Source organism: Malaclemys terrapin, chromosome 1 (genome assembly GCF_027887155.1).
Source record: "Malaclemys terrapin pileata isolate rMalTer1 chromosome 1, rMalTer1.hap1, whole genome shotgun sequence".
Classification (NCBI taxonomy): domain Eukaryota; kingdom Metazoa; phylum Chordata; order Testudines; family Emydidae; genus Malaclemys; species Malaclemys terrapin.
Window position 1 is genome coordinate 41,676,396 of NC_071505.1, and position 27,110 is coordinate 41,703,505.

Genomic DNA, 27,110 nt, shown 5'->3' on the forward strand with positions numbered 1-27,110 from the left:
GGCATTATAGCCCAGGACACCAGTCTAAGCGGGAGAGACTTGTGAAATTCTGCCCCAGAATACGTAAAGGCATGAGGCCAAGCACCTTAGGGGTCACTCAGAGAGAGCAGAAAGGGGACAGAGGTGTAACGAGCCCTATAATCACATCATGGAGCTACACTGAATTAAATCAGCTTAGGATCTGGCTCCAAGATCCCCACTCCTGAGTCTTTTTTAGAACAGCACATTTATCCATAGACCTGCTGACGCTTGCATCACTGAAAAGGGGACAGGTCAAAAAGTACATTGGGACCAAGAAGATGAAAGAGCTCATGATAGGTCAGATTCTGACATCCTTATTACTACCAGATAGTTACACTGGTTTCAGGGGGCTACTCGTGGAGTAAGATAGTATTAGATAGAGAGAGTATTAGAATCTAGCCCTTTGTGAGTCAAAACTTGGGATGCTCCAGGCAATCCTCTTGTATAACCCTTCTCTTGGCCACATCATCCCACCAGAAAGACTTCATGTTTGGTGAGCTCCCTATCCCAATAGTGAAGATTATATCAAACTTGTCAAGGGTGTGAATATTTAAACGAAAGTCTTTCGCCTAAATCTGTGTGGTGGTTTTGTTTGTTTTATTTTTTTAAGAAAAATACTTTCGTCACAAGGATCATTACTACTGGGTAACATTTTTAAACACAGCCAAGTGACTTGGGAGCCTATGCCTAAATCCTATAGAGTTTCAATGAAATCAAGGCTAAGTGCCTATATTGCTTTTGAAAATTTTCCCACTATGTTTTACTTAATTTTAAACTCTACCCTGAAAAGTGAGTCTCTAAACATGATATCAGTAGATTCCATGGTCGTTGTGTCTCTCATTTAGATAGACAGATGTGGAGAGAGCTGATGGAAACGTAGCTGTGTTTCCTTTATCCTTCTGGCTGCAAAACTAAAACTAAGAGGAAAGTGAGGCTTTGCACTGGAAAGGGGGAGAGTACAGAGCCCCCTGAACTGCAGATTGCTTGCCCGTCAACTCCTGTACTCCACCTGTTTGAGAAGAGTAAGGAGAGTCGACAGGAGAGCGTCTCCCGTCAACATCGCTTAGTTTGGACCCCACAGTAAGTCTACGTCTAAGCTACGTCTACTTGAGTTACGCTATTCATATAACTTGTACACTACCCCACAGTACAGACGCAATGCATTGATGTGAATAGCAGTACACACCAAAGTGCTAGGCTGTAACTCCCCCGTGTGGACACTGCAGATGCAAACTAAAAGGTTCCTAGTTTGCATTAATGTAATCCTGTGACAAGCCCTGCATCAAGCTTCATTCTTTCTTTCTCTCAAATTATCACCAGTCGAAAAGGTTTTGAGAGTAAAATTTTGCTCTCAGCTATATATGTGCAGCCCTTTTGTTTTCAGCATATGATCTCAGTGATACCTGTGCAAACCCATTGAAGGTTAATAGGGATTGTGCAGGTGTCACTGAAGGCTTGATCTGATGACAGTGGGTTTACAGAGATTTAGGCGAGTAAGGGTTGAACCACAGTTATTGCCAGTTTAAGGGAGGATCCACTCCTTAAAAACTTGTCTTAGTATCACCTGTTTTGGATTTTTATTTTATTTAGTTATTTCTTTTTTCAGAACATTGGCAGATATTCAAAATCTTTTATCCACTTTATTTAGTGGAGTGATGATTGTTGTTAGCACTACAGTAAAAGTGCATGCATGTGGAACATCATAACACTGTTTTGGAACCTAAGGGCCTAATCTTGCAAGTTGCTTTGCATGGGCACTTGTCTTCCAGCAGCCTGCAGAATTAGGGCATAAAATGCCTTTCAAAGCATTTTTAATAATGTAAGTGCATTTTTAAATGACTGAATGCTTCTTTATAATTTTTTAAAAAAGAATTTAGCCTGTTTTTCATATTGTTTTTTGTGTTGAAATATGATTCTATATACTTTTGATCCGGTTTAATTCGTACACCCATCTAATCTGTTTCTGGAATTTGTCAGGACCTTAATTTCAATTGCATGACATTAGGTTCTGGATTTTTTCCTACTTCATTTCTGATCTGTGTATAACAAGGTATACCAATATGATGCAAAGATTCGGAGAGAATTGTTCTGGGTTTCTTGGAATGCTATCTGCATCCAGCCTGTCCTCAAAATGCTCTTGTTGGCTGTGTCTCTCCAAACCTGCCGTCTCTGGTTTTATTTGACTACAGATAGGCCTACGTGTGCCAAGTGGCCTCTTGCCTATGATTTTAGGTTCTTTTCACATTGGGCTAAGTGCCAGCAGTCACCTCTCAGGTATACCAGTACCTTTGAATTGCCCTGAAATGAACAGCACTGCAGAGCAGATGCAGGTGATTCAGAGAGGCAGGTTTATATTAAGAAATCTAATCGTTATGTGCATTGGGGGAGGCGTTCATTAAGGCAGTTGGACCTGTCCTTCTGGACCATATCAGCTTGCCAACTCAAACCCAGCTTTCCCATGTCCCTGAGCACTGCCAGCCGGAAAAGTGCCTGGAGGGGAGGTGTACAAAGTAATGAAGGTAGAATGGATGCTCCTTTACTATTTACCCTCTCTCATAACACAAGCATAAGGAGCCAGTCAATTAAATAGAAAAACAACAAATGTAAAAATGAATAAAAAATTACCTGTGGAACTCATTGCCACAGAGATCATTGTGCCAAAAGCTTAGTAGGATTCAGAAAATTATTTGTTATATGTGGGGGGCCTTCTCCAGTAATAGGCTGGACCTGGATTTGACTGCCTTTAGGCAGTGCCTAAGGGTACTGGCCATTGGTTGCTGATTGTTGTCCTCTAGATTCCAAGTGCTGCAGGTTGTAACTCCCTACTTTCTAGCTAAACAGAAAGGAATGTGGCTACTTTGGTGAGTGACCTGATAGGCTGCACCTTGTGTTGCAGAGACTGGCCTGAGCTGTAAAGCTGAAGCAGATCCAATGACAAGTGAGCAGAGTGGCAGGACCAAGTTAGTGTACACTGTGGCTGGAGAGGCGGTTGCAAAAAGTAGTGAATGAATCCAAGGATCTAGATGTGGGATGTGAGTGAACCTGAGAGATGTTCTCGAGGAGGAGTCCCTCCTCCCCCTTCCCATCATGCTGGCTGATACAGTTGGAGGTGGGAGCAGCAGCAGTTGTTCCAGCTGAATACTGGCTGTTAATGGAGAACTACTCAGCAGGTTAATATATATGGGTCCCTGAGAGTCAACAAGGCAAGAGCAGTCAGTAGAGGTGCAGGGTCTCAAGAACTAGCTGCCAGGACCTGGAAGGCAGAGTTGGCCAAGACATTAGCTGAATATGTGTGTGTGTGTGTGTGTGTGTGTTGATATCATGCATGCATCCCCAAAATACCAGACATTCCAACGCTTCCAGGAGCAGCCTCGTCACACCTCTGCCTATGTGACTCTTCCCCTGCTGGTGTGACCTCACACCATTCACAGTGCATGTGAAGTCACGCCACCTGTAGGTTTCTGTTTGAAAGAGCACACTGCCCTATTACCACTACCTCAGGTGGAGGGATAGCTCAGTGGTTTGAGCGTTGGCCTGCTAAAACCAGGGTTGTGAGCTTGATCCTTGAGGGGGCCACTTAAGGATCTGGGACAAAAATCAGTACTTAGTCCTGCTGGTGAAGGTAGGGGGCTGGACTACATGGCCTTTTGAGGTCCCTTCTAGTTCTAGGAGAGAGGTATATCTCGATATATTATATTATTAAATTAAAAACCTTACATGCATGGTGTGTGCAAGGTCATGGCAGTGGGGTAGAAGAGCATGCTCTTCAAAATGGTGCCCCCCCTCCCCCATCCATTATACCAGACAAAACTATGTCCAGTATTGTGTCAGTACCAGACAGGATTCAAACCATTTAAAAATAGGACTGTCTGGCTGAATGACCTGCCTAGTGTGAACCTTCTCTCTCCCCTCCCCCCCCCCCCCCCCCCCCGCCGGTACTGGAGAGATTCCCTTACACTGTAGATGATTTATTATAAAGTTTCAGGTGCCATTTCTTCTCCCCACAACCATCCTCTTGATTTGTGAGATTCTGGTGTTTACAGGATATGTGGTATCTGGGCTGCTCCTCCCCCACATAGACACCTGCCAGTTTAATGCCAGCAGAATGGTGAAGAGCCCATATACTTACAGAAGGAGTCTTCAATTTATAAATGAAGGTGACAGAAAAGATCCTGGAAATTATCACCCAATTAGCCTCTAGATATATATTTTTTTAAATTTACTTTCCTGGGAAGATTAGAGAATTGGGCAGAGAATTGTAATTTATTTGCCAAGGAGTAAGCCAGTTTCTGGAATGGCTGTTCTACCATTGATATCTACTTTGTCCTCTCATTTGATTAATATATATATATTACCAAGTGGCAAAAATTTCTTTGTCAACCTGAAATTGGCTTTTGGTTCTGTTAACAGAGGTCATCTCTGGGGAAAACTTGTGGGGACTACTTACCTCATGAGAACCCTTCAGACCCAAACAGTGGCCAAGGTTAGGGTAAGGCAGCAAGGTGAGGTAACTGACTCTACATCCATCACAAAAGGTGGTCTGTCAGGGCTGGTTATTGGACCCTTTCCTTTTTAATTTTTATATTAATGAGGTGGTGGCTTTAGAAGAGGTGCAGTATTTCCCTCCCAAAATTATGAACTGATTTGTGTCTGTCCTTTATGCAGATGACATAGTTTTTCTGTCTCAAACGCCTTTAGGCTTGAAGCATATATTAAAGGACTTCAGCTCCTCTTGCCAGCAGGTCCACCCAACCATAAACTACTAGAAAATTGAAGTAATTGTTTTTGGCTGCTGACCAAGCTTGCATAAATAGATGACTGATGGCTATTATGTAGAATGGGTCAGGTTTTTCCCCTATTTGGGCATTTGTTTTACATAAAATGGTCAATGGGATAAACATGTAGAGGAGGTAAAAAAAGAAAGCTGAGTTCTATTCAAGCAGTGCTGTGTTTCACTTGGGTCCATGGGCGCAATCTTATAATCCCAACTCTGAGAGTTTTCAGGGCTAATGTCTGTGGCCAAATACTAGATGGTGTGAAACTTTGGGCTGGAAGAATCATAGTAAATTAGAGGCTGTGAAAAACAATGTTTAAGGAGAACGTTGGCCTCCCAAATTACACTCCTGCTGCTTTACTCGGGGCAGAGGTAAAGGAATGTGAAATTTCATCTCCTCTATATTCATTCTTGGCTCCATAGTCAGCATATGAATGGACACTTCTTCCAAGGTTATGTCTAGAGGAACAAATTAAGAAGATACATTCCCTGAAGTTCCTTTGCCTTTTGCAGGTTCATTGTTCCCGCCATTCTTGGGGCTTTTCAGAACTTGACTTGGTTAGGACTGTAGGCAAAAGTGTGGAAACGTTAGACGCTCAAAGCAGAAGATATCCTCAAACAACTGGATATGGCGGTTGTTCATACAACAACTATGCCTCCTTGGTTTTCTCATCTAAAGAATATCCATAGTTATGAGATATATTTGGCTATTTTGAACAATATGTTAAGGAGGGCCTTTATAGGTCTCCTTTTCCAAACTATGCAGATCACCTATTTGGAAGGGAAGTATATTGGCATGAGGAGTCTTGTAATTTGTATTGTCACCCAAGAAATAAGTGGTTCTCCCCATTCCCAACCCAGATGCCTTTTACCACATTAGCTTAGAAATTAAAGTACTTGCTGTGTACTGAATATTTCACTAATACAGATTGTCACCCTATTTGCCTGGTTAGTCATAAGAATAAAAAAAAAGTATGTGAAAGACTGGCTAATTTTGACCTAAATGAAATATTGTACTCCTAATATTTTATCTTACTGTCATATATTATAATGGAATGGTGATTTTAAAGTTGTAACTGATTCTAGGAAAGGGTTAATCTTGCATTTTTAATTTTTGTTTTAAAATTTTATCTTTTTTGGAGTTGTGGTGATTTAAAATGTTGTATTATGTGCAGTGGCCTATGCTAAGACTCTATTAACAAACAGTAAATGATGTAAACATCAAAAAGTTACATTAGGCAGGAGTTTGGGTAAGGTGTATATAAACCATTTTACTTCAGGGCACTCATTGATGGGGGTTAGGAAAAAAATCTCTGTGGATGAGCTTTTGCATAATTGTCCAATTATAAGATTTCTTGCACTTTCCCAAAGCATCTGGTGCTGGCCACTGTCAGAGACAGGATACTGGATGAGATGGACCAGTAGTCTGATCCACTATGTTTCTATGTCTATATGGTACTATGATGGGGTAAGGAGTTGGTCAGTGAGGGCCCTGCCATGCTACACCTGTAGCAGATCTCAGGAGTGGAGAGGGAGTTAAAAGGAAGAGACTCAGATCAGTTTGGTGCTGACCAGAAAGGAGAGAAGAACTCTGCTTCTCCCTAAGGGAGGAAAGTCTGGGTTTCAGCCAGGAGTCTGAGACCACCTGCCGCCTGGATGAGCCTACCAGTATATGGGGTTGTGACACTGTATGGAATATGGGAAACACTTTATGATATTATTACCAATAATACCAAATTATAAAATTGCAATGAATTGTGCCAGATATGCCAGGTAAGGTATCTGTGAAAACTATGATTTACCAAGTATGATGATCTTTGTACTGTGAGTTATAGATATGTATGCTACGTTTGTATTTCAAAACGTGTGCTGTTTCTGGGTGGCACCTCAGACAAATTGGCATCAGCATTAAGCCTGCTTGATGGCTTATCAAGGGACATCAGCTATACAATTAACTATTGAAAGAGGGCAGGAGCCACACCTTATGAGTCAGCAAGACTTGTAGGGGCCTGCCTGTGGACAGAGAACTCCTGGGCTTTTCCATGCCATGTGCTGTGAAGCTTGTGTTTGGGACACAGGAAGCATAAGCCACATGGCAGAAGGAATATAAAGGGCAGCTGCATCATCTTCATTTTGTCTTCATTCCTAATTCTCACCTCTGGAGGAACTTTTCTACAAACTCTGAAGCTCTGAACAAAGCACTGAATGACCCAGCCAAGCTGTGGATGTGTTCCAGAGGGATTTTCAAGCCAGCAAACTCATGAATACTGCTAAGAACCTGATATATGGACTTTGAAGACTCTATGTATCTGTGTTTTATCATTTAACAACTCTTCTTGTGCATTCTTTCTTTTATAATAAACCTTTAGTTTTAGATACTAAAGGATTGGCTGGCAGCATGGTATTTTCAATAAGATCCAAACTAATATTGACCTGGTAATATGGCTGGCCCTATGGGATCAGAAGAACATTTTGTATTGTGAGCATAATTTCAAATAACTTCTCACTGCACAGGACCTATGTGCTGATTGGGAGCCAGAGAACTGGAATGCAATAAAGGGGGCTGTGAATAGGCGCCAACTCCATGGGTGCTCCAGGTGCTGGAGCACCTACGGAAAAAAATTGGTGGGTGCTCAGCACTCTTCGGCAGCTCCCCGCCCCCCCTGCTCCAGCTTGCCTCCACCTCCGCCTCCTCCGCAAGTGTGCCACCACGTCCTGCTTCTCCCCCCTCCCTCCCAGCTCTTGCGCTGCAAAACAGCTGATTCGCAGGGCAGGGAGGGAGGGGGAATGCAACGCGCTGGGGGAAGAGGCGGGGCTAGGGTAGGGGTTTGGGGAAGGGATCCAATAGGGGCAGGGAGGGGGCAGAGTTAGGGCAGGGACTTTGGGGATGGGGTTGGAATGGGGGTGGGGAAAGGATGGCGTCAGGGCGGGTGGGCGGCACGGGCACCCACCGGCGCCGGAGAAAGTTGGCGCCTGTGGAACTGTGTGATTTCTTTTTTCAGCTTCTTGATAATCAGTGAGGGAGATCAGAAGCACCGTCTGTGAGTGGTTGGTGAGTTTAACATCAGTGTTACTCCCCAAACTGGTAGTTATCTGCTCTCCCTTTTGCAACCTGACCTGACCTTGACATTTTCAGTGAGGGCTACCCCAGTCACACTGGGTCACCGTAATTTACATGGACTGACTGTGTGAAGACAAGCCCTCAGTAGAAGGGTGGGGTCCTGCCAAAGACTCCTTGGACAACCCTTGTTTCTGAATTCATTGTATCTATTTATATTTGGGCTTTAATATCCCAGTGAAGCAGGGTCGCATACTGGCTCTCACATTGTTTATTATTTACTTCTCATTCCTGCTTCAACATGCATTCTGTGATGTTCGGGAGGGTGCCTATCTTACACTAGACATGATGGACCTTTGCTTAACATTGCAAGGTTCAGAGCTAAGACAGAGATCATCATAAGGAACCTGTTGTTTGCGGATGATGCAGCCCTTGTGGCTCACAGAGTTGATGCCCTACAACATCTTATTACCAAGTTCTCTGATTCATGCAAAACCTTTGGGCTACCAATAAGCTTGATGAAGACTGTTCTCATGCACCACGGCTCTTCAGAACTAGTTCAAGATATCACCTTAGATGTTACTTGTCTGGACGTTGTTGACCAATTTTGCTACCTTGGCTGTACTGTTACTAGCAATGTAGATCTTGATGCTGTGCTCACTAGTAGAATCGGCAAAGCAGCCAGGAACTTTGGTCTTTTGCAAGACAGAGCCTGGAACAATAACAAATTGTCCACTGAAGTGAAAGTCTATATTTGACACATGTTTTATCCACTCTTCTATATGGCTCAGAAACATGGACGACTTATGCCAAACATACAAAAAGACTAAACAGCTTTTATATCAGATGCTTGCGTAAAATTCTTCTAATAAGATGGCAAGACAGGGACAAATGTGTAAGTGGTAAAACATGTTGGTATGTCATTCATGGGAATGTTGATTAGTAAGAAAAGATTCAGGTGGCTTGTCAAGCGAATGCCAGATGACATGATCCCAAAGAGTGTGCTGTACTCTGAAGCTTGTGAAGGGTCTAGAAAAAGAGGAAGACAGCTTCACAAATGCTTGCAAAGATGACTTAGTTTCCTTTGGAAAATCTGCGGATGATTGGGAAAGTAGTGCAGAATGCCACTCTGGTTGGCAGATTCAGCTTGTAGATGGAGTGAGGTATTGCAAGGCAGACTGGATCAAGCTTTGTGATGACTAGCGTCAGGGGAGGAAAGAATCTACTGCTTGGATTCAGGGCATACCCACACACTAGCAATGCTTTATCTGTGGATGGGACTGTCACTCATGCATCGGACTCAGCAACCATCAAAGAACTTAGTGCATACACCATGCTCTGTAAAGAGCAACAGTGCCATTGGTAATATCCCAGAAGGGGTGGACTGAAGTGTGTCTTGCAGCTAAAGCACCACTGCACCAGACCCAGGAGTGGCAGCAACCCACCATCAGAGACCCCATAACAGGGTGAGTAGTCCCCCATTGGGTCACAAGAGGGCACCCTGGAGGTGGGCTCCATCACAGGTACATTCCATGGAAAGGAAAGGTGTGTCACAAACACAATAGAGAGAGCGAGTAATCTGTCCACACTCCCCTGGTGCCTCCAATTCCCTCCCCTCTCCATCTTCTCCCACTATGGGATCTCAGCTCCTGGTGCCGCCAAACTCTTTTCACTTCTCTCCATGAAAACTTCTCTCCTCCTGGCGTCTCCATCCCTTCTCCTGCCACACCCCTACCGTGAGAGTTATTATTGGTTGGTTGTAGCATAGAACCCTGGCCTGTGGTCCTGACAGTTCTTTCATGGTGAAGGATTACCAGTGCAGTACAACTTTCAGAGCTAGACAGAAACAAATGTGAACAAGAAACTTTGATAACATATGTTAGCTCCCAAAAATGGTGTTGCTTGGTCATTAACTTGCATAAACTAATATAATTTCAAATGTGAAAAAAGGCTGCTGTAGAGACCTACACTTGATATAATTATGGACATTCCAAAGTTCTAGTCTACGGCTTATAAAATGTTAATAGTGAAGGTTCCTGTGGTTGGGGATGCCTGGGTCATTTTCAGCTCTGTTTCTGAAATAGAGGTGAAGAGTAACCAGGATTGTGTCTATATAGGCTGCTTAATGTGAAGGGGAGTGCGGGATGGCTCAGTTTCAGAAAAACGTGTAAATTCTGGTGTCTTGTGATAGTTGTATACTCAAGGTCTAATAACCTTTATCAGGGATGCAGTGAAGTATGTATTTGTATTAAAGTTGATCAAGACTGCCCAGCAGTACACTCTAGATTTTTTTATTAGTAGTATTCATGAGTAAACTTGATGGCTGAAATTCCTTTGCCTGGTGGACTCAAGTCCATAGCTACAATGAAAAAGTTGTCACTTGCCCATGATAACTTGCTATCCAAAATCCATCAGAACATTATTTATCTGTAGTAAATCTAAGACCTTCAGACACTCTTCTGCACATGTCTGTTAGGATTGACAACGTGAAAATGTGAAGGTAATGGATTACAAAGCATAATATATGTGCTTTCTGCTAGGTTTAAGCATTAACTTTAAAAAACATAAAGGGGCTACTATATCAAAATCACTGAGAGTTCCATTAGTGAGGAAAGTTGTGAGGAAAGTTGTATCAATGAGAGTGATGATTTACAGAGGTTGCTGTTAGCTCTAGGAACACTTGCAATCTATTAACCCACTGATGCTAAGAGTCCCGCTTTCTCCATCCATCAATTACTTAAATCAAACAAGCATCTGGCATAACAATTCAGAAAGGTTATTTTATAAGGTGAACTGCATTGTTCTTTGCCTTTAATGTTAAAATTGAGTAAAAACAGATCAGTCAAACTCACAATACAGAATTAGTAAGGGGTTATTACAGATTCAAATATTAAACCTTAAAAATTTCTTTGGCCAAGAAAGTGGAAAGAACTCTAAGCAAATAGCTGTTGCAGCTGCTCAAATACAGCATTTAAAAGCAGGTGTATTGAGCTCCAAATAACATACACAAGCCAGTGAAACTTTTTATCAGTTCCTCTAAATAGGAGTTATTTAAAGCCCCAAATGCCAACTGTGACTCTGCCAGACCAGGTGCCAGCTCATGCCAGTGTTCAGATCAATTTGTACCTTAGATCTCACACCAAAGACAACACTGGTAGTCAATCCTGTAATAAATTTAATGATTTATTAACTAGGAAAAAATAAATATGTTATTTACAGGTTAAAGCAGGCAACCTATACCACAATTGAGTTCAGTCTATTGTTTCAAAAGCTGACATCAGCATCAAATGTTTGTTTTTCAGGGCTAACCCACGCAAGGCCTCACTGAATACATACAAATGCATAGCTGGAAACTAGTCCAGCTCACTTGTGTTAGCATCATCAAAACATTGATTAAGGTAAAATGCTTCTCCGGCCCCCAAGATGACCCATGACATATTGTGTAGAATTGAAGGACAGAGACTTTGATTGCTTTCCTAACTCCCTCCAGAAAGGAGAGATCTACACATGAACTCATCCTATCAGTTTTGAACTCTGGGGTGTAGGGGATAAAAGATACCTGATGAGGGAAAACTGGTTCTTTTATGTTGTCTGGATTTTGAAGGGCAAGGATTCTTAAACATAAGCATAGAAATCCCCAGTCTGCTTGGCATGGGTTAGCCCTGAAAAAAACATTCAATCCTTATAGATCTGTCAGCTCTTGAAACCATAGACTGAACTCACGTGTGTATACGTTGCCTGCTTTAACCTGTAAATAACTCATTTATTTTTCCTAGTTAATAAATGATTAGTTTATTACAGGATTGGCTACCAGTGTTGGTATTGGTGTGAGATATAAGGTATAGATTGATATGGGGTAAGTGACTGGTCTCTTGGGACTGGGAGCAACCTGATTGCTTTTGTGTGGGTGTATGTGGGGTTTTGTTTGTTTGTTTGTTTGGGTTTTTTTTTTAATAATGTAAGTGACCATATATCAAGTCCAACTTCCCTGGGTGGCAAGATACACTAGAATGTCTAAGGAGACTGTCTGTTATTCCATTATAAGACTATTGTAGTACTCCAGAAGCTCAACTTTGTTACTGGGTTAATGAAATCTAATTATGGAACATCCCCCAAACTGATTATAGGTATCTGCCCTGCTTCTTGAGTCTGCCCAGAATTTGGCACTCTTGGTCATGAGCCACTTCAAACAATGACACCAACATGCAGTGAATGAGGGGCCTGGCAATACCAATGTAATTTTTACACCTTTTAAAAGAAAAAAAAAAGTTATCGCAGGTGCTGCTTTTCAAAGCTTGAAGCAGTATGTAGGAGACAGGACTCTTTCATTTCACATCGGCTTTCGAATGTGAGATCAGATTTCAAAATGGTGTTTCCATGTATATTCAAGTTTGTTTATGCAATCATCTCTTGAGCAATTTTTGTCCTCCATCACTTCAGTCACTATCAAAGATTAGAATTCACACAGGTAAATCCCCTAGCTTTGTGCAAAACAAGCGAAAATAGGCTTTGTGCCTGTACATTCTATTTTTATGCACAAGTGAGTGCTGACTGCATGTACAATGTTGTACATGCGCAAATACTTGCTAGGCTGAGACCCCTTTGAAAATATTGCCCATGCTGTGTTCCATCTCTAGCTATGCTGTTACCTCAATAGGAAAAAAAGGTGTGTGTGTGTGTGTGTGTGTGTGTGTCAATTCCCAAAAGATAAAGTTAGAAAGTTTTTTTTTTCTAATATCTAACCTAAATCTCTCTTGCTGTAGATTAAGCCAGTTACTTCTTGTCCTAATTTCAATGGACAAGGAGAACAATTGATCATCGTCCTCTTTGTAACAGCCTGTAACATATCTGAAGACTGTTACCAGGTCCCTCAGTCTTCTTTTCTCAAGACTAAACATAATCAGCTATTTTAACCTTTCTAAACTTTTTTATCATCTTTGTTGCTGTCCTCTAGATTTTCTCCTATTTGCCCACATCTTTCCTAAAGTGTGGGGCCCAAAACTGGACATAACACACCAGTGCTGAGCAGAGCAGAACAATTATCTCCCGCGTGTGACATACAACACTCCTGTTAATACCCCAGCCCAGAATATTAGCTTTTTGCTACTGCATCACATTGTTGGCTCATGTTCAATTTGTGATCCCAAGATCCTTTTCTGCAGTTCTATTGCCTAGCCAGTTATTCCACATTGTGTAACACTGCATTTGATTTTTTTCCTTCCTAAGTATAGTATTTTGCACTTGTCTTTATTGAATTTCATTTTGTTGGTTTCAGACCAATTCTCCAGGTCATTTTGAATTCTAATCTTCTGCTCTGAAATGCCTGCAATCCCTCTCAGCTTGTTTTCATCCATACATTTTATAAGCATACTCTCCACTCCATTATCAAAGTCATTAATGAAAGTGTTAAACTGTACCTGGTACTGGACCAAGACAGATCCCTGCTGATCCCACTAGATACATCCTCCCAGTTTGACAGTGAGCCGTAGATAATTACTCTTTGAGTATGGTTTTTCAATTAGTTGTGCACCTACTTTATAGTAACTTAATCTAGACCACATTTCCCTAGTTTGCCTATGAGGCACTTTATCAAAAACCTTACTAAACATCAAGATAAATCATATCTACTTCCCCCCTATCCACTAGGCCAATAATCCTATCAAAGAAGGAAATTAGATTGGTTTGGAATGATTGTTCTTGAGAAATCCATGCTGGGTATATGGCTCCACACTGCCCCAAACATGTGGCTATGGACATAGAGTGCAATTAAGCCCCGAGGTTATCATTTGCTGATGTGGTTAGCACTCCTAGCTGCAACTGATGGGAGCTGTGCTTTGAATGTATCAAATGTTATATAATGCTAAGGATTCTGAAAATTCAGGTCCTAGGCAGATCAAATCTGACACACAAAGTTAGTGGATAATTTTGACCTTAATCTCTGGCCCTCAGCTCCCCCTGTGTAAAATGGGGATAATAGCATTAGACCTGTTGTGAAAATCAATTCATGTTTGTAAAGCACTCAGGTACCATAATGATGAGCACCATAGTAAAGCCCAAGATGACAATATTTTTTTTCTTCAGAGCAGGGGATTGAATAATGTGCAGTAAATAGGGCCTAGGGCCACACATGGAACAATGAGTATAAAACAACATATTGAATAGCTGCTCGTTCATGGAGCACCATCCACTCTGAATGAATGAGTCAGAGGTTCTATGGAAAAAAACAGTATAATCATATACCGTAATGCACATGCATAGGAGGGGTGAATTAAGGTTGTACAGGCACACTTAGTGCTGGCATTCCTTAACTTTTGAGTGCTGAACTTTGCAACCTTAATGTTCTTTGAACATAGTTTTGTGTTTAATATTCTATAAGCTAATGATTTAGGCTATGTCTATACTACCACTTTTGTCCGCAAAACTTATGTGAATATTCGACCCCCCTGAACAACATAAGTTACACCGGCATAGTGCTAGTGTGCACAGCTTCTGCCACTCACAGACCCCAGTAGCTTCTTCAATCCCTTCTCCAGATGATGGGAGTTTAGCTCATTCAATGAAAGAACAGAAATACCCTATGACTTTTGTGACCACTCACACCTAGCCAATACAGATCAAATTTAGAATATTGAATATTAGATACTTGAGGTGAATTGTTTGTAATCATTCCATAGGGCATAATTAATAACTTTTTAAAAAGTCTTTGAATATATTTAAATAAGGGATATATTGCAAAATCCTTGCAGATGTTCTAAAAGCAGAAATTGGCTGCAAATTATTTCCTCAGCTCTAAAGTTAATCCAGGTATTTGTAGGAACTAGTATTTATATTCACACTGGATGAAAATTCATCCCATAAGGAGGACCAGCACCAAATCTACGTACTACTCAAGACCCACTTAGGATCAGTTTGAAGTGAATTTCACACACTTATTTTGACACACAAAATCTTCTATTACAAATAGCTCCCTCAACCATATAAAAGTTTGTTTTTCAAATATAAAAATTAGTTACAAAATGTTCATTTTTTTGGATTATTCTGTTATACAAAGATGTGACCAGTATTTCTCTGGCACAAATAGTAGTTTTTAGAACTAAACTGTTGGAAGTAGAGAAAGAACTGACAGGGATTTGAAGGGGATTTCATATTCAAACAGTCCCCTTGTGTGAGCAAGAGTCAGGCTAGCTGTAACCCTAATAACGCGAGATTTGTAGAAGCAAGGATTGTTGAGGTGAGTGGGAAAGAACTGTATGATAAGTTGTTCTGACCTTGTGTTAGATAAGTATGGAATGTAGACTATAGTCTAAATTGTTGAGGAAAATAAGATATCAGGAGGACATATGTATAAACAAAATGCAGCTGTCACTCATTATTGTTTGTAAAAAAAAAAAAAAAAAAAAGTATAAATGCTTGCTATAATTGTTTACCTGGAAAGAGACCTGTTCTGCTCTCTCCCTCCACACAATTGCTAGAGAAATAAAAGTATCTGACTTGCTGCACCCAACCTGAGAGTGAGAACTCTGTTTTTTTCCGACAACTGAAAAGCTGATATACAGTTTGAGGCACCTAAAATGAGACTGATCCAGTTAAATCCACAGAAATCACAGCTACTTATCTCCTTTCAAGAATGGTCCCTTTGTGGGAATAAAAACTCCAGAATGCTGAACACAGCCTTGAAAAAAGGAAAAAAGGAAAATGGCATTCTTTCATCAGTTGAGACATTTAGATTAGGTTTCTCAAAATTAGAATTAAATAAACCACATCCAATATCTTCATCTCATCAGAAGATGAACCACTGAAGCTATGAGTATTGGTTATCTTGAAATCACCACTACTGTTAGTTGGGGCATTGATGTGTTCTGCAGTAGATACATTGAATGTGTTATTCCAAATAGTTTGCTGAAAACCTCCTGTTGCATTATGTGCAGGTAATGTTATGTTTCTCTGTGGGGTAAATGAAAATATACTCGTGTTGGAAGAGGCTCTAGCCCCAGAGGCTTCTACATTAGAAAGTGAATTTAAGGATACTTGAACACAAATATCTTCTGAAATGCAGGCATTGATGTAGTGGATGTCATTTAGATCAACACTAGGTTCACAATTGTAGCCTGCATAACAGCGGCAATAAAACTTTTCTATAAATCGCTGCAGATCCTGAAATGCTGGCTGCCCTTGTATGGCATATTTCCCATTCCTTGACATCTGAATGACAAAATTCTCTGGGTTCAGATGAAGATAGTCACTGGAGTTCCAGTTCTTTCGTGCACATGCACCAGAGTCATGGCATAATACCTGACTACAGATTTTGGCTGCCATGGTTACATTGATGATGTAAGGATTTAGAGTGTGCCTAAGGTAGCTGTCCAGAGCTCTGCAAGTGTTCTGTGAAAAGAAAATCATATTAAAAAGTTTGGTATACAAATTCAGTATGAAAATGGTTGTCACTTCAATAACAACATTGTCGTAGCTAATTATCAGTGCTTCTCTTGAAGCATTGCGAATGCAGACAGTCAGTTATCATTGGCTGTTGGAAGCAAGCACACTTATTAAGTTGTTATACAGTGCAATAATTATGGCAAAATTATGCTAGGTAGATGCTGGAGATTTTATTAAAATCATTCAAATATAGAAAGCAGAGGAATTATCACTTTATCTATGTAAGGATAGCCTGTAGGGGTTTTTTTTTTTTTTTTTGAGTCCGATGTGTTTAATGAAGTTATAAGAGAGATCAAAATTCCTTTTATTTTGAGGGGATCCTGAACAATTTTAGGTCTTCACAAATGATCATTTTTCTAATTATTATCCCCATGAAACTCTTATTTTTTTCTACTGAGCTGACTATCCATCAGCTGCAGAAGGTAGGGGTTTTTAAGGCTTGAACTGAACACTCCAAGGGCTCTGCCTTTGGAACGGAAAGAGTTCTGGGAACTTCTTCATATTGAGGAATATCTTCAAAACATGACTCATTGACTGAGAATTTCTTGTGTAATTGGCACAGGTTTCCTGTTTGCTTGGCATGGTTTCATAATTAGAGGTGGGGGGGGGGGTTGCTTTTTGGTATGTTTTGTTTCTGAGGCTATATCTATACTGGGCATTTGCCCTGATTAGACACCAAACACCTAGTGTAGACAGGCACAGCTACTATTTGCACCAGTGCAGTTTACCCTGCATATTACAGCTGATAGCAGTTAGTTTATCCTGTCTGCCTTAGGGCTTGTACTAATGCAGCTACATCAATGGCTGCCCACCAATGGCTGAAATCAGGACAATAACTCAGTGTAGAAAAGGCCTAAGAGAACCCTTTGCATTTTTCCCCTTTCCACCGGTTATGTTTAAAAGGGTATGTCTTGGACCTAACAAAGGCTAAGATGAAACATTTATTTACTATTCAAACATTAAAAAGTTAAGCGTGGTCTGGGATTTCATAGCAAGTAATAGTCTCCACTAAAAAAAATCTTTATAACTCATTTATTAAAGATACAGAAAAAGAAGGGGAAATAGTTAAAGCATTTGAGCATTTGAAATGTGAAGTATTGAATAAGACTTTCATTTTAATGGCAACCCTTCCCTTTAGCTGGAAACAGTCTTTTATAGGAGACAGCTCTGTCTGACAGTCTTTTAGATGGTGTTAACTGGTCTTCTGGGGAAAAGAGAAGTTTGTTTGGATGGTCTGGAGCTGTTGTTGAAATTGAACCCCATTTTCTTTAAGACAAAACAAGGCAAACACATAAAAGAGGAGAGGACAGAATAGTAAAGATGGAAGCTGTTTTTTCTATTTTAGGTGCTGATTTGTACTTGCAGCCTCACTACTGAAGAAGCACAAGCACATTGCATTATCAGCCACTCTGAGACCTGGCAAACCTGTACCACTGTCAGACTGTTTAAGGCATTGTTTTAAGCTGCCTCTCTGGTCACAGGCTCACAGCTATGTTACACAAGATAAGAGTTGTGTTGGCTGGCTTATCCACACTTTATTTTTAGACAGAAGGCAAAAGGAGTGAGCTAGAAAAGAGAAGAAACAAGGCAGGGAAGGAAAAGGACACACAAGGGAGGGGGTGACACCAGGAACCAAAATCTCATGTTCCAGGCCTTGTTTAGGATTTAGCCAAAGCTGGTAGAGGTGGCAATGTCATCTGGTTCCCTCTCTCTCTGGTCTGGTCAGGATGCCTTTCAGGATTAGGATGATGGAGGCCCAGTGGTGTTAGTGTGGATCCGAGCCAGAAGACAGTGGGAGTGGTAGCCAAGATGGTGAACCTTGCTCCTTCCACTCCATCCATCCTTCCCACTCCCATTTGGTGAAGCCCAGATAAACATTGTCCATGGTGGTCTCCTCATCTCAGAAACATTTGTCAATTAAAATACATTTTGTGATTTCCACTATAGCTATTTCCTCCCATTTCTAGAATCTCTCCATTTTTATCACTTATGTCATGCCAACCCATGACCTTTCTGGGAGTCTTGAAGACTCCTTAATACAGTTCTTTTAATTCAAGCAATCCAGTTTCCATCTATTTATTTTTAACTTTGATGTAACAGGCTGTGTTGTTCCTGGACAATTTAGAGTACCGGCCTTTGAACAACACAACCCACCATCCTTGCACTTTTCTGAAGAGCTACTGGACTTTACTGTTACTGATTCTGTCAGTTAGTCTATGTCACTTATATTGATTGCAGTGGCACCCAAAGTAACCTAGGAACACAAGATAACACTTTCAAATGCACCTGAGGGAAAAAACATATAAAATGTGGAGGGAAAGGATATAATATACCATTAAAGTAGTCAGAGCGATGATTGGCACAAGTATTGTTTTGTTTTATATAAAGAGAGGACAGCTGAAGATATTTTAGCTAGCAATTCCTAGCTGATTAATTTCTTGGAGGAGTTAAGGCAGAAGTGGGTCTAATAGAGAGATTTGTATGACGAGGATAATGACTTGACATATCCACTTAGAAAGGTTGTTCCATGAACACACAGATTTACTCATGCGAAAACTTGCACAACTGTGTGGACAAATGTTACAATCTGTATATGCAAAATCTCATTTGCTTATACTAATCACTCGCAAATTTATTTCTAAAGGCTGTTGCCAATGTAAATTCTGTCATAATAATTGCGTGCACAAATTACAGATGCAAATGATATTCATATCAAAACCAAGCATGTACAAATGGAGTCCATGTTCAGGTCTTTTGAAAATTCAGTCCTTAAAGAACTATGAATATTTATGTAGGCATGCTTTCTGCTCAAGGGACACCAACAGTGCTGGACAGTTCCAATTCCTTCCTTTTAGGAGACTGTGGGTGGGGGTGAAAGTACAATAACTGCACAAACAATATTTTATATGGACTGACTTGACTGTATACAAATGGGCTAGTTCAAAAGATTTATTTCAACATCCTCAGAACAGTGTTTCTCAAACTGTGACTGATCTTCCTAAACTAAATGAAGGGGAAAAAAGATTTCTCCCCCCCACACCTCTTTTGCCATGCATCTTTCTCATATAGGAGTCAGTCAAGGTATTATCATCCACTGCATATGAAATAGAGAACAGGCTAATCATGAAATGTAACAGGCTACCCCCTCTTAATGTTTAAAATATTTTTCCTAAATGTACCATTAAAAAAACCAACAATCCATGAGGACGGTCATCAAAACAGTTGCACCTGAATATTTTTCTGTGCCTTAGGATGGAATGCTATGAAGAAATTTCAGAACTCCTAAACTGACCAAACAAATGACAACTTGCCTGCATCTTACATAGTAGCTTGTCTAGTCACTAATCCCTAACAGCATGTATCAGATTGAAAGCTAAGTACTAACACTGATATAAAAAGACTTCTGGAGGGATGACGTTTTATTTAAGTATAGTGGCAGATGATGCCAACAAGCCTCAAAGGTGTTTGCTTTCTTCTCAAAGACGACACTGGGTCTTCTGAAAACTGCTTAGTCATTATTTAAAGTGGAATAATTTATTTACTCTGAGAGGAGTAAATAAATAATAATAATAAATACCTTAGACTTTTCATCTCTATGGCAAAATAATGTATTGCTCTTTAAAAAAATGGAATGTAATTAATCTGACATACCACACTCAGTGTTAAATTCAGGTCTCCCCAGATTACAATTCCAGACACCCCTAATGCAGCAGATTCTCCAATGGTATTTACAAGGTCATCCTGAAAGGAAACGCGCAAGGATGAATAATAAAGTAAGTATGCTTCAGTAATATGCAGTACATACAATAAGTTATATAACCAGAATAATAAAGTGGTAAATAATTAAATATTACACCCACATTCTGCTCTCACTTATGCTGGTGGATTCTGGAACAGAGTTGAGCAGATGATGCAAAACAAGGTTGCCACCTAACACCCTTTCGAGTATGTCTTATGATCAGAGAACTAAGACTCAAATTGAGCCCCTACAAGTTCATGAGACACACTGGCACTTCTCCAAGCTGATCACCATTTTGTCCCACCCCCTTCTCCCCTCCTATCAGCTCTTTTGGCTAATCAGAGTTGGTGGTCCAAATTCAAAAGTGCTACCTGAGGCTGGGGCATGAAAGACCTCGTTCAGGGCAATGCTTCGCCTAACTTTGGCCAGCAGGCAGAGCCAAAGCAGAAAAGCAGCAGGAGGAAGAGTCAACAGCTCCTGGCCTTTACACATAGATGAATTTAAAATATTTGTTTATATATTGTTCAGTCAGGTTTAATCCCAGGTAACCCCACTGACTTCAGTGGAGTTTCTCCAGATTTACAAAATTATACTGTATAAATGATAGCAGAATTTGTTCACCATACTTAAGATTGACCTATAAAGGCAACATTCAGTGGACTTGTGCCATTTTTGCCTCTTTATGGTGTATATAAAAAGTTTTTGTGTTTGTGTTTTTTTTTTTTTAATTCTGCTTGTTTTTTCACCTCAGAAATTCTGACCCTGTCCAGGCATAGGGTGACCAGATGTCCTGATTTTATAGGGACAGTCCCAATATTTGGGTCTTTGTCTTACCTAGGCACCTATTACCCCACACCCCCTGTCCTGATTTTTCACACTTGCTGTCTGGTCACCTTATCCAGGCAAGCAAGTTCCATGATAGTAGGAGAACTAGTGAAATGGTGACAGCACAAGAGCCCAGAGAACAAAAGGTGAGCAACAGGGTGGGGTAGGGTAGGGGTTTACTGTTAAACAAGAAAACTAAAGTTTGTTTGTTTGTTTGTTTTATTAACACCTAATCAACAATGGGTAGTTAACATTTTAGAGAAAGGAAGCTTCTCTTAAAGATTTGAGAAACTTGCCTCTTCAGTTACAGAGTTAGATCTCACAATAGACATCCCTGAGATCTCTAAGGTCCTCTAACACAGTGGTTCTCAACCAGGGCTACATATACCCCGGAGAGTACGCAGAGGTCTTCCAGGGGTTACATCAACTCATCTAGATATCTGCTTAGTTTTACAACAGGCTACATAAAAACACTAGCAAAGTCAGTACAAACTAAAATTTCATACAATGACTTGTTTATACCGCTCTATATACTATAAATTGAAATGATTAAATACATATTAAAGTACAATATTTCTATTCCAATTGATTTATTTTATAAATATATGGTAAAAATGAGAAAGTAAGCAAATGTTCAGTACTAGTGTGCTGTGACTCTTTTTTGTATTTTTATGTCTGATTTTTATAAGCAAACAGTTTTTAAGTGAGGTGAAATTTTGGGATACGCAAGACAAATCAGACTCCTGCAAAGGGTACAGTAGTTTGGAAAGGTGGAGAGCCACTGCTCTAACAAAACCAGGGCAGACCACACTTCATATTCCTAATACTTCTTGAGGTAAAACTCAACAGAAACATCTTTTTTAAAAGTAATCTTCTTCATACATCATTTTAAAAAAATTGTCCCAAGTCCAATTTTAATAGTCCCTAACTAGTCAGCTTGGAACAACAGCTAATTCATATTTTCCATCAATTAACCTGCTACAATATTCTTTCCACTTCCATAGCATTTCACTACTTGTTGGATACAGTACTACTCATAAGGTACTGGGAAGAAGTTTGGAAGAATTCAACCCTTTTGGCTTGGCTGAATTTAATTGCTGAATAAACTTAAGTTTTGTGACTCTGTCTGTACACTTCCATTTCAATACAATTTCATTTACGTGTCAAGTAAACATCCAACCCCCCCACAGGATACTTTAATCATCTTGCAAATGCTTTGTGCCTAAGTATTTAGTATGCCTTACATTACAAATATTTAAGAGCTAGCCAAGCCTCACTCACCTGAGAGAGATATTCCTGATTGAAATCTGTGAATACTGGACGTGTATATACAAAAATGGGAAGTGGACAGGTGGAATTCGAAACATTAGAAACTCTAATGGCTTCTTGAACTCTATTACGAACAAAGAGTGGTGCATTTTTGGAAGATCTCAAGGCCGTTTCCAGATAGACAGATGGGTAAAGTGCTGTGCTTTCCTCCCACAACCAATTAAGCTCATTATTTCTTGCTATTTCAATATCTAAACAGCTTCCTGTATAATTGTGCGGATTTTGGTTGTAATCATAGTTATAGCAGTCAGGGTAAAGGTAGTATCCCCACAAATGATTCGGCTTCATTGATATTCCCAGTTTTAAAGATTGCAACATAAGTGATTTTGCTGCAGCTTCAAATTCCATTTTGGCTAAAGTCCTGGCTTGGGTTTCTGATAGGCTTAAATCTTTTTGCTGAACAAACTCAACAGACACCTGTCTGTAAATGTCTTTCGATCCCCAGTTCCGTATCCATAGTGGCCTCCAGTTTTCCCAGTCGATGACAGCCAAGCCAACCTGTTCATCTGAAGGCATGTAAAAATTAATGTCATCATTGGCTTTTTTTAAATGATGCTCAATGGAACAGAGTTGGGGGATCCCACCATTAAATGTCTCACCTGTGTTCTCATCTATGTAAGGATAATTGCCGAGCCTGTTAGCATAGAATATAGTAGTACTCTGCTCAGTGGATGTCTTCAGTGTGCTTCCTACCAAGTGGAAGAGTCTCATATCCAGCTGCACTCGAGTCTTCTCAGTGCAAAGCTCTGTAGGAGCATTCCAGATGGAGATGAAAGGAGAATTGGGGATGAGAGGACGGGCTCTTATATGCAAAGATGAGCAGCAAGTAACTAGAATAATGATGAACACCAGCCAGGATGCTCTGTTAGAGGCAACAAAGCTACCGAAGCTTTGGACTTGCCTTAGGGTTTCCATTTCAGTTAGTGAATGGCTCAGTATGTACAATGGCACTAGCTGTTTGTGATCAAGCTGCAAATAAATGCTCCAAAGGTGCTCGCAGCCATGGTAGTCAGTCAAAGTCTTTAGTAAAATAATATATTTCTTCAAATAGAGTACACATTCCGCAATATTCCTTAAGGGGAAAAGATGTGTTGTTTATCTCATGTTCTTTATTGCTTTATTGCACATTCAAGGAAGCTTCCCAATAGTTGCCCAACCTAATGCAGAAAGAGAGACTGAAGCCATTATAATATCCAGTGGGATTTTTTTTAGAGTATCCTTAAAACATAAATAGACATAGTTTATAGCTATGAAAATACTGCCATTTTTCAATGAGCAGAGACTACTCCTCCTGAGTGAAAAAGCAGCATAGAAGCAATAAAATACTTAGAAAAGATCTAAGATGGTCAGGGAAGTGGTTTCTAATGGTCAGAGCATGGAACAGAGTTGATACCCCATCTTACTTCTGATTCTGCCAGCAACTCAAGTATGTGACTTTGAACAAAGTCACATAAGCACTTGGTGCCTCTACTTATTCGATAATAATCTGGGTATAATATTACTTACCTACCTCACAAGGTTGTTCTGAAGCTATTAATTTTACAAAGCACTTTGCGATCTCCAGATGAAAGATGCTCTATACATGCAATTGTATCATGTCCTTGCTCTAGGACAAAATGTGGGTGCTATTTTCTTGTTTCTTGTCTCATATTCCTATTGCTTGCCTGTTTTTAATGCAATATACTGTACTGTATATAGAGCTCTGTTTGTCTTCCACTTCTGAACCCAGCAATCATGCCTGCATGCCTATCAGTCAAGCTTTGCTAAAAATGCAGGGCTTTTTCATAATTTATGCTGTTATGAAAATCCTTCCTGATGAATTATTTTTGCCAAAACAATATGGTAATTGTATTAGCAAGTGACTTGCAGTAGGAAAAATATCACAATACAGAATCCATCAAAATAAAGCTTGTGATCGGTGGGCTTGATTGTGCCCAGACCTATGTGGATTTGCAACGCTACTTCTCCTGCCCTAGCTGCACACCATGAGAGCATATGACTTCCCTAGTGCGGGTTCCCTTGGCATTGCTACCCTTCCCAAATGGATGGGAAGGAGGTGGACCATTGCCCTGTGTCAAGGCTGCTTCCCCACTCTGAACTTTAGGATACAAATGTGGGGGCCTGCATGAAACTTCTAAGCTTAACTACCAGCTTAGATCTGGTCCGCTGCCACCACTCCCAAAGTGCTAATTCCCTTCCCTGAGTAGCCTTGAGATACTCTTCACCAATTCCCTGGTGAATACAGATCCAAACCCCTTGGATCTTAAAACAAGGAGAAATTAACCATCCCCCCTCCTTTCTCCCACCAACTCCTGGTGGATCAAGATCCAACTCCCTTGGATCTAAAAACAAGGAAAAATCAATCAGGTTCTTAAAAAGAAGGCTTTTAATTAAAGAAAAAAGGTAAAAATCATCTCTGTAAAATCAGGATGGGAAATAACTTTACAGGGTAATCAAACTTAAAGAGCCCAGAGGACCCCCCTCTAGCCTTAGGTTCAAAGTTACAACAAACAGAGGTAAACACCCTAGCAAAAAATACATTTACAAGTTGAGAAAACAAAGATAAAACTAACACGCCTTGCCTGGCTGTTTACTTACAAGTTTGAAATATGAGAGACTTGTTCAGAAAGATTTGGAGAGCCTGGATTGATGTTTGGTCCCTCTTAGTCCCAAGAGCGAACAAACCAAAAACAAAGAGCACAAACAAAAGCCTTCCCCCCACCAAGATTTGAAAGTATCTTGTCCCCTTATTGGTCCTTTGGGTCAGGTGTCAGCCAGGTTACCTGAGCTTCTTAACCCTTTACAGGTAAAAGGATTTTGGAGTCTCTGGCCAGGAGGGATTTTATAGTATTGTACACAGGAGGGCTGTTACCCTTCCCTTTATAGTTATGACACCCTGCGTCACTCGTCTACACAGGCTAGAAGAGTGAACTTTGTGTGAGGCAGGAACGAATGTACACTGCACCCTTGGAAAGCATGGTATAGTGGCCATGCTCTTAAGAGCTCAAAGATGCATTGTGAGCTAGGCCCAGTGACTTTAGGACTCAGCATTCCTGCTGGGGCATGGTGCCTCCTTGCCATAACTAAACACTTTACTTGAAAAGAAGTGTGAAGCAATAAACATATTAATGCAGTGTGATGGGGTAGCCTGCCTATTGGTCAGTCCTCCCCATCATGTGTCATGGCCTTTAAGAATATTGGGCAGTCTGATACACAAGACCTGAGGAGATCTGGAGAGAGAGGTAAAGGGTCCTGGGAAGAGTAGCAGTTAGAAGAAATCCTGTTACTGTGTCTTTAGGGGCCTTGGACCTGGAGCCTTGAAGAGAGGGTGGGGTAGGGCCCCATTTTTCACCCAGCCAATAAGGAATGAGCTGGGAGCAGGGGCCAGCATAAATGCTGCCTCCTCTTTCATAGTAGGTCAGATACCTGTAGAAACTACAGGGAGCAAAAAGGCTCCTGCAAGTCCCTGAGTTAACAGGGAGAAGACAGCAGTAGGAGAAGGTCTGCTTGCCTCAGGGTGGATGGACTGATTGGTAAAAGGGCCCAGCTGGAGGAGAAGCTGGTTAAAGCCCTGCCACTGGCCTGAACTACAGCCCAGCTACACAGAGGAGCACTGTGGGAAACTCCTACCTAAATGAGAGAAACCATAAGGGCAGTTTGAAAGATAGGCTGGCATGTGACAGAGAAGCTGAGGAGGCTTAGCTGTGTCAGGTTCTGCCTTTGGGGTTGAATAAACTAGACACCTGAAGGGGTACTTTTCAATATACAAGCCTTATGGGACTTATTAAAACCCCTCATTCAGTGAAACCGAGGCAAAGACACAATGGCGGCATTTTACTGGGCTGCCAGGGCCTCGGGGGGTACTCCAGGGATGAGGGTCCCTGCTGTATGCAGATATGGGTTTATAATGTGGACACTGTTCAGATCTAAAGAGCCCTTAGTCTGCAATAGCTCCTCTGCACTTCTTTGTCTGTTCAAACGGGATGTAAAACTGGTTTAAATGCCCCCTGAATATTTCCCCAGTGTAGGAAAGCCAGGTGTTATAGAGCCAGCACAGTCTGAGCCCCCAGCATGGGGGATGTGGCTAGGCAAAAAGGGGTATGACTGAAGCACTGTGGCCAGAACAACTCCTTGGGGCTTTGGGCAGCCATGTGGAATTAAGAGTAAATTGGAAGCTACCCTAAGTCATATGAGGGGCCAAATCAGCCCTGAGCCAGTTCTAAGATCAGGGGAACGCTAAAGTAAACCTACATTTACCCCCTCTTCCTTTGGTCATGAGCCAAGTACAGATCAGCTAGACCCCCAAATTGGGCCCCCATGTTGTTTTTCACAGACTCTCTGCAACCATTTAAATAAGTGCAGGGTGCATTCCTACCCCTCTTGTGCCTGATCAGCTCTGCTGGCTTCTGTAGAGGGGTTTGCATCATTGTGTTTTCCTCACCTGTCCCCTCTGAGGAGGCGAATGATGCCACTGCTAGCCTCATGCACTGGCCATGCTCTTCAACCACATTGTGCCTGGACCCACCATAATCTTACCCTAAGTGAATATCCATCCTTTTCTTGCACTCATTAATACTACCTACTTCCACTTACTAGAACCTTCAATATAAGCTTTCGTGGACTACAGCCCACTTCTTCGGATGCATATAGCATATAGAAGTGGGCTGTAGTCCACGAAAGCTTATGCTCTAATAAATTTGTTAGTCTCTAAGGTGCCACAAGTACTCTAGAACCTTCAATAGATTCAAATCCCAGTGACTCTACGAGAGAAGTCTTTAGCTGATATCTAGACTAACTGTCCTTTCTTTGCTTAAGTTAAAAATCAGGACTACCTGTCATGCCCTCTCTTCCTAGAGTTTGACCGATTAAGCTATGTCTGTGGTACTGTAGGGGAAGCCTACACTTGTAAGGGCAGGCATGCTGCATGC

At 41.0% G+C, this 27,110-nt stretch overlaps 1 protein-coding gene across 1 annotated transcript; it reads right to left on the reverse strand.

Annotated features, from left to right (window-relative positions):
* Positions 1-15,575: 15,575 nt before the first annotated feature.
* On the reverse strand, positions 15,576-23,127 carry SPAM1 (sperm adhesion molecule 1). Its single transcript, XM_054016205.1, has 3 exons — positions 22,135-23,127; positions 19,941-20,030; positions 15,576-16,235 (listed from the first exon to the last, which is right to left on the reverse strand). The coding sequence occupies exons 1-3, from the start codon at positions 23,095-23,097 to the stop codon at positions 15,576-15,578; spliced, it is 1,713 nt and encodes a 570-aa protein (XP_053872180.1). The 5' UTR covers positions 23,098-23,127.
* Positions 23,128-27,110: the final 3,983 nt, after the last annotated feature.

What these genes read in the sequence shown, in the direction of transcription:
- SPAM1 (XM_054016205.1), bottom strand. Translation starts at nt 23,097, where the DNA reads ATGGAAACCCTAAGGCAAGTCCAAAGCTTCGGTAGCTTTGTTGCCTCT. An exon ending in ATCAGGAATATCTCTCTCAG is followed by an intron (nt 20,031 to 22,134) that starts GTGAGTGAGGCT and finishes GTTTCCTTTCAG; the next exon opens with GATGACCTTGTAAATACCAT. An exon ending in TGAATTTAACACTGAGTGTG is followed by an intron (nt 16,236 to 19,940) that starts GTATGTCAGATT and finishes TTCTTTTCACAG; the next exon opens with AACACTTGCAGAGCTCTGGA.